The sequence below is a fragment of the Octopus bimaculoides genome, chromosome 1 (genome assembly GCF_001194135.2).
Source record: "Octopus bimaculoides isolate UCB-OBI-ISO-001 chromosome 1, ASM119413v2, whole genome shotgun sequence".
NCBI classification, from domain to species: Eukaryota; Metazoa; Mollusca; class Cephalopoda; order Octopoda; family Octopodidae; genus Octopus; species Octopus bimaculoides.
The window spans coordinates 115686022-115696324 of record NC_068981.1 but is presented as its reverse complement, the minus strand read 5'-3'; the positions used below and the strand labels follow the sequence as shown (position 1 = coordinate 115696324).

At 34.5% G+C, this 10303-nt stretch overlaps 1 protein-coding gene across 1 annotated transcript in view; it reads left to right on the top strand.

Moving 5' to 3' along the window:
* The first annotated feature begins 1224 nt into the window (after positions 1–1224).
* Positions 1225–10303, top strand: part of LOC106876833 (nephrocystin-3) — a 96142-nt gene continuing 87063 nt past the window's right edge. Inside the window, exons 1-3 of the mRNA XM_014925551.2 lie at positions 1225–1569; positions 6013–6075; positions 8888–9438. Of these exons, the coding sequence (XP_014781037.1) occupies positions 9007–9438 (432 nt within the window). The 5' untranslated portion in view covers positions 1225–1569; positions 6013–6075; positions 8888–9006. The remainder of the gene's footprint in view (positions 1570–6012; positions 6076–8887; positions 9439–10303) is intronic.

The following is a 10303-nucleotide window of genomic DNA, read 5'->3' as shown; positions in this document are numbered from 1 at the left end:
AGTAGAAATCGTGTTGGTCATGACGATGATGCTGGATAGTAGTAGTAGACTCTTGTTGCTGATGTGGCGACGGCGGAGGTCATCGTTGGCTGGACGAAGCTGTTGAAGTGGTCGCTGGAACTGCTGCTGCTGTCGTGTGGTACACGGAACAGTTCTCAAAGGGAAACTGGACCGAGACAAATTGTGGGGTATGAGTTGATCTATATATAGCGTTAAGAGGGCTCCAAGACGGTGATAGAATTTTACTCTATCACGTGACCTTATTAGGGGCTGTGATTGGTCAGTTTGCGTTCTGGCGGGAAAGGTTCGAAGAAATTGCCGATTCGAATAATAATCAGTCACGTGATGACAAGGAATGGGTTCTCTGCTACGCTCGCATTTATTTATATTTAAATGAGAAGAATGGCCATAGCAGTTTTGTATCTAATGGCGGTAGGTAGTTTCACTACATACCTTTTAATCTGCAGCCTTTCATAATTTAATATTGTCCCCATCAAAATTTTAACACTAAATGACTTCTTAGAGTGAGATGTCTACTTCTCAAAAACATAATGAAGTGTCGGGACCTGACAGTGAACTATCTCTTCCAACCTGTGGCATTTGAGACGTTCGGAGGGAATGAGCTACAAACCGCGAAGTTCTTGTCAACGTTGGCAGCTCGTCTCACCAAGGAGTCAGGTGATGCCAGTGAGGGCGCTTGGCTTTCCCAACGCCTTAGCCTCGCCCATGGTAATGTTGCGGGCGTGCTGGCTTGCTTCAATAGGTTCCGCTGAACCTTGTGGTGTGCAACCAGTTGCTGTAATAAAAAAAAATTCTTCACAAATGGTTTCAATATAGCCTTAACAGAAAAATTTGGAAGAATTGGAAGAAAAGTTCTCCGGTAATTTTCTTTTATGTAAATAAATGTTTGTGTTATTTTAAGAATTTGCCAGCAAAATCTTACAAAATAACTATGTTCTAAAAGAAAAAGTTTTAGGAGGGGAAATAACTCTCACAAACTTAAGAGCAAAATTGAACACAAACATTTTAGAAAGAACCATCAAATGATCGTTAGTTTATTGTAAGATAACAAAACGAATAAATAAATGACTTGATGAGTAAACACTCATTAAAAAGTCAATTAGTAAACAAAATTTAATAAAGAAACCAGTAGTAAAACCTGCTGTAGTATGAAAACTTGGTGATGTGTTGAGACAAGTAACCTCCCTTTAAAACGAAAACTTCCGGATGTTTCCGACTAATTGGTCTTTATTTTTTTAAAGCATAACTTTTATTCTTTTCAAAAGTTTGTAAGTCCAGCAAGATAATTATGTTTTACAATAACATTTACAAAAGTATTTCGAAACAGTTGAAATTACAACTTAAAACTGATGTTTCCGGAGTTTTGAAACTTTTCTGAAGATTTCATCAACAAACCAAAATGGGAAGCTGCGTGACGTTATCACTTTATCTCCAATTAAGAATAAAACTTTAATACTGATTGACGTTTCGCTGACACTTGGATACATTATAAAGTTATAGATGTAAGATAACTTATTAAACTACCACAACTATTGTCGATGTTATCAGGTATACTTACTGTAATGTTTATTGATTTCCTCCTCCGCTCTCTCTCTCTCTCTCTCTTGACATTTTAAATATATACTTGTGTTTATATACTTTCTCTAAACTTCATGTTTTTTTTTATATATATATATATATATATTCGTCTAATTGCTTTCATGTATTTTTAAAATCTCTAACATAACTTATAAATAAGTCTATTGTTAAGTTTTCGTAAACTCTATTTAAAAGTTAGGTATTCTGAATACAGTTGCCGTTGTTATTCAACTGCGAACCAGCTCTAATCGAGCAAACCTGTGATCAAAGGCCTACCAAACGTGGTCATCCCTTGTATCTTTTTCTTTCGCAGTTAAAGTGTTTAGATCTATATTATTCAACATATTTCTCCTCTTGGTAAACATTTCTAGCAGGTTGAGTAGCCACATAGAAGTTCCCTCGTCCATTCGTGGTGTTCATTGTTTTGTACTTTGGTAATTTATACCTGTAATTTAAACGTCCAGCCTTGTCACACTATATCACAAATTCCATTGCGTTAAGGGTACACATGCCTAAGAAATGTTCAATGACTTAAACGCAACTTCAATGAGCGAGTAAGTCACTTGATCGAACAGAGATCCATTTACTTTGGTAATTTCCATATACACGGAAAATTAATAGGGACTTTATAACCCGATAGACACGTTTGTCTCTCAAACTGTCGCAATACTTACCTATAGTGGAACTATGAGCGGAATTCTGGTTTAAGCACCCCATATAACCCTCGATTTTTTTCTGATTTTTTTTTTTCTATTTTCAGAAAATTTTTACAAATTTGTGTTCCACAGACAAGAATTCATACGATTACACAAAAAGAAAAAAAAATGATTTAAGGGTGATTTAGCTGTTATTTTTAGCACACATCTCACGTCCACCTGATATCTTCCTCGTTTCTTTGTGTCTCTGACAGGTATTGATGTTTTTCAATATTTTCTTCCCATAAACACATTTAATGGAATGATGATTCACCCAAGGGCAGTCCATTGCTGGGATTTAAGCAAACAATTTTCACTGTCCTTCCTTTAAACTCTAATTTTAAAAAATTTGAAAAAAAGTGGAAACTTTAGAATTTATGAGAATTTCCATCTTTTCTTATAATCGTATGAATTCCCATGAGTAGAACACAAACTTACAATAATTTTCTGAAAATATCAAAAAATAAGAGTTATAAGGTGTTAGTTATATGGTGTACTTAAACCAAAATTCCACCGAGCTATGTCTTCCATACATGCATTAATGTCAAAACCTCTCTACTGGTGAATCATTTGTATTTTGAATACATAATGTTGAAAGAGAGGAGGTGTTCTCTGGTGCCAAAAATAACAGGAATCAGATATTCTCATTTGAATATAGCAAAATGTATTAAGAATGACTATACACTTTATTGTTTGCATTCTCATTGTTCTCTATTCACCTCATGAATTATTATATATTAGGCCGACATCAGCATTCATCAGCAAATAATTTGTTTGCTAAATTCTAAATTCAGTGCTCTTGTGAGATTCATCAATCTGGTGGAATAGCTTTGATTGAGGTGACGCACTATAAGATCGAAACACCGCAATCTCTCAGAGACCAGTGAATCATGAGTGTTATGTATACACATCATCTACAGAGAAGTGTTCTCTGCTGATGAAAAATAAAGTGATCAGATATTCATGTTCAAATGTGTCAGAACATCACGGATGAATAGTTATATTACAATTTTTTAGAAGTTTATGATAATGGAATACATTAAATTAGAGGAGCAATGGTTCTCAAATTGGTCAATACATATGAAATGATGGAATGGCTTAAGTGATTTAGCTTTACTTCTTCCAGTTTAGTTGTGAATTGTCTTGTATAATGTTGCGTACTACTTTTTCAGGTATTGATATAAAAATTTGGATATAATATTTTATATTATGGTTGACCATAAGGCTGCAAGCTGGTAGAATTGCAAGCATGCTGGGCAAAATGCTTAGCAGCATTTCATTCATCTTTACATTCTGAGTTCAAATTCCACCAAGGTTGTCTTTACCTTTCACCATTTCAGGGTCAATAAAATAAGTACCAGTTACATACTGGGGGATCAATGTAATCAACTTACCCCCTCCCCTGAAACTGATGGCCTTTTGCCAAAATTTGAAACCAATATTTTAAATTACAGCTGACCCCTAAAGAGTGCTCATGTGCATGATTTCATGCTTATAAAAGAACAATTTGCTTGAGTGACAGCTCTATTGGATAAAACCATGTTAAATACATTAAAAAACACAAATTTACCTATGTTGGGTAATTTAATCGTGGAAGCATTATTGTTTATTTCGCTAGAAAATTTAATGATATTCATTCTCTTGCATTGTGAAAACTTTCCAGTTTGGGAAAGACTGTGGCTGACAGACTCAATAGAGTGTTGGACAAAATGTTTACTTGTCTTGAATTGTGTCTCTTTTTGTTCTAACTCTAAATCGTTTCATAGTCAATAAAATAAGTAACAACCAAGTTCTAAGGTTATCAGTTTTTATCCTTTATGATTACATTGACATTAATGATTCATTACACAAGTATAAACATAGACATTTGATCCAGGACTTGATCAAATATTTATGTCTCAACAAATATTTGGAGCCTTATACCAATGTTAAAAATCACTGTAGAGGGAACTTGGATAGAGATTTAACAATCAGAGCCATATAAAAGCACTCATGTCAGTGGCACATTCAAAGCATCCAGCACACACTGTAAAGTGGTTGGTGTTAAGAAGGGTATCCAGATGTAGAAACCAAGCCAAATCTGACTGGAACCTGATGCAGCCTGCTAGTTCTTGTCAAACTGTTCAACTCATACCAACATTGAAAACAGACATTAAAGGAAGAGGTTGTTGTTCTAAAGTATCTAATTTAACTTTAGAGTAAAAGGTACCCAGATGGAGAATTTGAAACCTTGGTTCTGCAGTTCTCAGCAAAGTAGTGACTTCATTGTACTTGCTGCAGTAGGCAATAAATACTTGTGTACAATATTGTACATATACTCAGTAGTTATCTTATCACTACTTTGTATTATTTGATAAACTCTGTACTTTGTTGATGAGGTCTATTAAGACTGAAGCATGTCTGGAATTGTTTCTCATACTTGCCAGAATAATTAAAATTACTCATTAACAAGTACTGTCCTTTCCCATGGCATAATTACATATAATTTTTATCTTTTCTGTGTTTCAGTTAGTTGACTGCGGCCATACTAGGGCACCACCTTGAAGAATTTCTAGTCAAATGTATCAACCCCAGTATTTTTTTTTAAACCTGGTACATAATTTATTGATTTCTTTGTCGTACTGCTAAGTTACAGGGATGTAAACACACCAACACCAGTTGTCAAGTGGTGGTCAGGGACAAAACACATACACAATGACACACACACACACACACACATATATAATATTTGTGATTCAGCTTTGGCAATAATATATGAGAAGATTACCACAGATTGTGGAGCCTAGTAGTGAATTTAAAGGCTTTAATCCTTAACATTTAAACTAGCCACATCCAGCCCAAATATTCTCTCTCTTGTATGTTCAAACTAGCCAGATCCTGCATCTCACATCTACCCTGTGATGTTATTCTAAAAATAAACTATCACATCTTCAAAATATTGAAGCTACAATGATTAATTTTAAAATATGTTAACAAATAAGCATTATACATTATTTGCATTTGACGGATATTTGTCCTCATCTTGCTTGTTGTTAACACGACGTTTTGGCTGATATACCCTCCAGCCTTCATCAGGTGTCTTGGGGAAATTTCGAACCTGGGTTCTCATTCCTAAGGTATTTTTCAATATTGTTGTTGTTGTTATTATTATTATTATTATTATTATTATTATTCAGGTCACTGCTTGGAATCAAACTTGGAATCTTCGTGTTAGTAGCCCGTGCTCTTAAATATAGAACTGAAATAAGCATTATGTTTGATAAATTGATCTAAATGCGAAAGTGTTAATTTTCTTTTGTTCAGATATAATGAAGGTACAGTGCAAGACTGCTTCTTCAATGTGTGTGGCAATTGTGTCTCAGTGCTATTGAAAGCGGCTAAGTTGTCTCTGATAGAGAATGTTTTATGGTTCCCATTCATGGAAGTAGTTTGTGTCTAAGTTGTGTGTGGGTGCGTGCGTGTGTGGATGATGCTTGTGTGTAAAATGTTATTATCCATCTGCAAAGGAATATTTAAAGCATTCAATAACTTGTATATTACATGCAAATGCCAAATATAGCAATTATGAATTAGTTAAAATTTTTATCATACAGTGTACAGATTTTCACTTATGTAAAGTATGACCTTCTAAAAATGTGTAAAAGGTTTTCAAACCTGACTGAGAATATTTATGTTCAAAATTGAATTTTTATTTGTAGTTTTGATTTTTTTTTCACAGCACATTATAAAATGTTCTATGATGAAATCTTATGAAAAAGAACACAAAAGGAATTGGTTCTCTGTAAGTACTGTAATTCTTAACTTTTTGACACTTATAATCATCATTGTCATTATAATCATCGTCATTATCACTGGTTTTACATTTCATTTATCATGCTGGCATAGGTTTGTTGTGTTTGCAATCTTAACGCATGTCTTAGTCCTATTAACGAACCTAATTGATTTAACTTGCCACAAATTTATGGATGAAAGAGTGTTGTAAGCTGTTTTGACATCAGTTTATGAATTAGTCATGCATTATCTTGTAACTTTGAGATTTTGATGATTCTATTTACTCTGGAGGGATAAATATTGAAGTCAACAAAACTTGATATTTTAAAGTATTTTGTCTGGCAAGTTAGTGTTTCTGCAGTTCCATTGCTTTGGATTAATTCTTTTCTGCTCTACTGTGGTGAAGGGGCCCAGTTGATTAGACAACTCCAGTACACAACTGGTACTTAATTTATCGACCCCGAAAGGATGAAAGGCAAACTCGACCTCGGCAGAATTTGAACTCAGAACGTAAAGACAGACAAAATACTGCTAAGCATTACACCTGGCATGCTAATGTTTCTATCTGCTTGCCACCTTATTGCCTTGGATTAATTGAGAAAAACATGGTGGCATATTGGTTAAAGAAATTCAGCTGCTAACTTCTTAGTGAGACTGCCTGGTTCCTGTTCCATAATGAGAAACGTATGTATCAAACATCACTTGGATAGAACAGTATTTTCTTGCAGCTAACACTCTCACCTGATCTGACATGTATTTATGTCACATAGATATATAAGTTGGTATTCTGTCACAATGAAGAGCTGCAGTAAATCTGAGCTCACAATCTTTATTGACTTAGTGATTTCTCTAGAGTTTTTGGATCCAAATATGGATTCTTTAGATTAACACAAAGCCACAATTTTATTAGAGAAGAAATAATTTGCCAAAATATCCTTCATTAGGCTGTAAAGTCATTAGCTCTTCTTAACAAAGTTTCATTTTTATTCTCAGATTCACTCATTTACTACAGTATTATAAATAACGTCTGTTGCATCCATACATTATAAATAAAAGTCATGTGCTCCTTTACAATAAAATATGTGTCCAGTGGTTTCAACAATCAGTTCCTAGTTTTAATTCAACGATAGTGTCAAGGTAGTGTTATCATATTTAATGCAATGATTAAAAGATTAATTAAGAATAATTATGCAGTGAGGAAAGGACAGTCAATTACCCTAATTAGGATAATTATACTCATTGCCTGGTATTGTATTTTTGTCACTGTCTAATTAGCCTTTTAATGCGCAATACGTTAAGTATGTCTAATTAACCTTCTAATGCTATGTAACACAAATTGACCATTGTTTTTCATATTTCTGGTGTCTCTTAGTTAAATATTATCTAAAATATGTCAATTTCAAACCTACTAATGTACAACATTGTACATTTAGTTCCTAATTCTTACATCACTACTTCAGCAAGTGCAGTGAAAGCTTGTGCTTAGCTGCAGAGTCAGATTAGATCAAAACATGAGTGAGGTTGTCTCCCATGCTTCCTGGAATAATTATAATAATATTAATCATTGGACCAATATTGCCATTTCATTGCTGCACAAATTATTCTGAATTAATTTTATTTTAATGATCACTGCTTTGAATATTGTAACTATTGTTCTTCAAACAAGCAGCAACCTTGAATAGTTTCTCTCACTAATTCATTCTCTAAAATGACAGATAAATCTCCACTATCACACACACTCACACACACATGTGCACACATCCACACACACAAAACATAGACGCTCCTCACACAACACACACAACACACACACACATGTTATCAACTCTACGCTATCAAAAGTAATATTTCTAGATGGCTTGGTGCATATTTCTTGTAGTTAGGTAAATTGAGGTATATATAATGAAGTAAATCATCCCCAAATTGACTAAAATATGTCTTGCATGGATTAACCTTTCTGTGCTGCTATAGGTAAGATACCTTACTCTCTTTCTTTCTCCCTGTTTCAGATGTAAATTAGATATATGTCCATGCCACTTTTATTTACTTAATGTTCAAAAGAGCAGCCATCTTTAGAACAAGACCACTGTTTTAATCAATCCATTTATTAATGCTGCAGTTCTAACTTTGCAACAACCATTCTGTTGTTTATGATTGAGTGAAGAACACTATATTCTTCAAACCTCACAGTAGGCTAACTCAAAATGGCATCTGATTACCAGTGGGTAGACCAATGTTTATATTCCGCAAATAGTGTTGCATTATGAATATGGCAAAGCCCCCTCCCACGTCTATCTGGCTGTAAATAGGTACATTATCCCTTTAGCATTCAGATGCAATCCTTATTTATTCACATCATTTTGAATTAGTCATACATTATCTTGTAACTTTGAGATTTTGATGATACGACAGCTTATGTTTAGAATAACGTAGTGTAGGTGTAAGAGGCTTGATCTCACTGCTTTGAATATCAGTTTAAATGCTAAAGGGTTAAATAGCTACAGTACACTGCTGATGGCAGCAGGAACGAAGTAGAACTTCCACATGTTTGAGAACTACCATGTGCCTGGACCAAGATAGAAGCACCCCTTTTTTAACTCTATCATAAACTCACTAAAGTAGACAAATTTTGAATGAGCCGCATGTTTGTTTTAGTCAATACAACTCAACAATAAATACACCTGCCAGATCATGAATGGTATGAAAAGCATCAAATTTTAGCTGTTTAATTAATGTCTGAATTTGCATAGCTACTTTGGCTATGCTAACCTGAAAAGCAAAATAATAGAAGGTAAAAAAAATGTTGTTTTTTTTTGTTCCAGGAGTTGATATTAGCTTCCCACCAAATATTAGATATAAAAGTGAATATATCTTAAAGGCTCTTATTGTAACATATTGGCCCCCACCTATACTCAAAATTACGGAACTAAATATATTCAACATGGGAACTGGCAGTTCTTTCTTACATTCGCCTGATGATGATGATATCATTGGCGCCGACTGTGATGGCAATAGCCATGGTGTCATTAAAAGGATCCCGATTGAAATGAAACCAAGGGGACGTCTAGGACTTCGAAAACCCAAAGATGAAAGCTTGCGTTCAATCGACTTAGACAGCCAGGAACTTGAACGCAAAAACAAAGAATTTGAGATGTATCGGCGAAATAAAGAACAGGAGATCGCTAACATGCAGAAGAAAGAACAAAAGCTAATAAATGAGAACAAGAAATTTCGAGCAGAGTTGTTGGCTCTTCAGAAAACTTGTGCCAAACTACGAGGTGAACGAGATTTGGCAACTCAAGCTGAAAGCCAAGCACTTGCAAGAGCTGCTGCATTTGAAAATGATCGAGATAAGATACAAAGGCAATTCAAAGTAAGATAATGATTTTCAAATATTATTTTTGTTGTTGTTGTTGTAACTGACAAAAAGTGAGGTTAATTGTTTTGTTTTTATCTTGTTTGTCCTGCATATACCATAACCAGTCAACTTTGCATGCTTGTAGGGGACAGATGAAATGCATTTGCTACGGTCAACTGCTTTTCCTTTTTCTAGACCTCATCAATTTTGAAGCAAAATATTTCCTCATAACCAGATATGCTTTCACCAAAAATTGAAAATAAATGACATTGCTTGTAAAATGGTGATGATTACTTACAACTATCGTAGGTTATGGCTGAGAGAGTCTCTCAGCTGTAACCTGGTTGGTAGGATCATTTTGCACTACTTTGTATTTGGTGAGAAATTCATCAATAAAGATCATGTCTGAAACAGTTGTAGTGAACCTCAACCATCTGTGTTATTGTATATTCATATATATATACTCATATACATACATGCATGCATGTATGTATGTATATATATATATATGTATTATTACATTATTACATTGTATTATTACATTATTGAACGCACACGTCCTATTTTACAAGTAAGTCTACTATTATTCTGACGTGACTATCTTTCTATCTATCTATCTATCTATCTGTCTATCTATCTATCTATCTTTCTATCTATTTATCTATCTGTCTTCCTCCATCTTTCTATCTATACCTCTGTCCTGGCCTCTACTTCACTGCTATACCCTTCTGTCCCTTCCTCCTTGTTCCACTTCCTCCCTCCACCATCCTCTCTATCTATTATCTATGTCTTCCTCTATCTTCCTATCTACCCTTCTGTCCTGGCCTCTACTTCACTGCTTCTGTCCCTTCCTCCTTGTTCCATTTCCTCCCTCCACCAT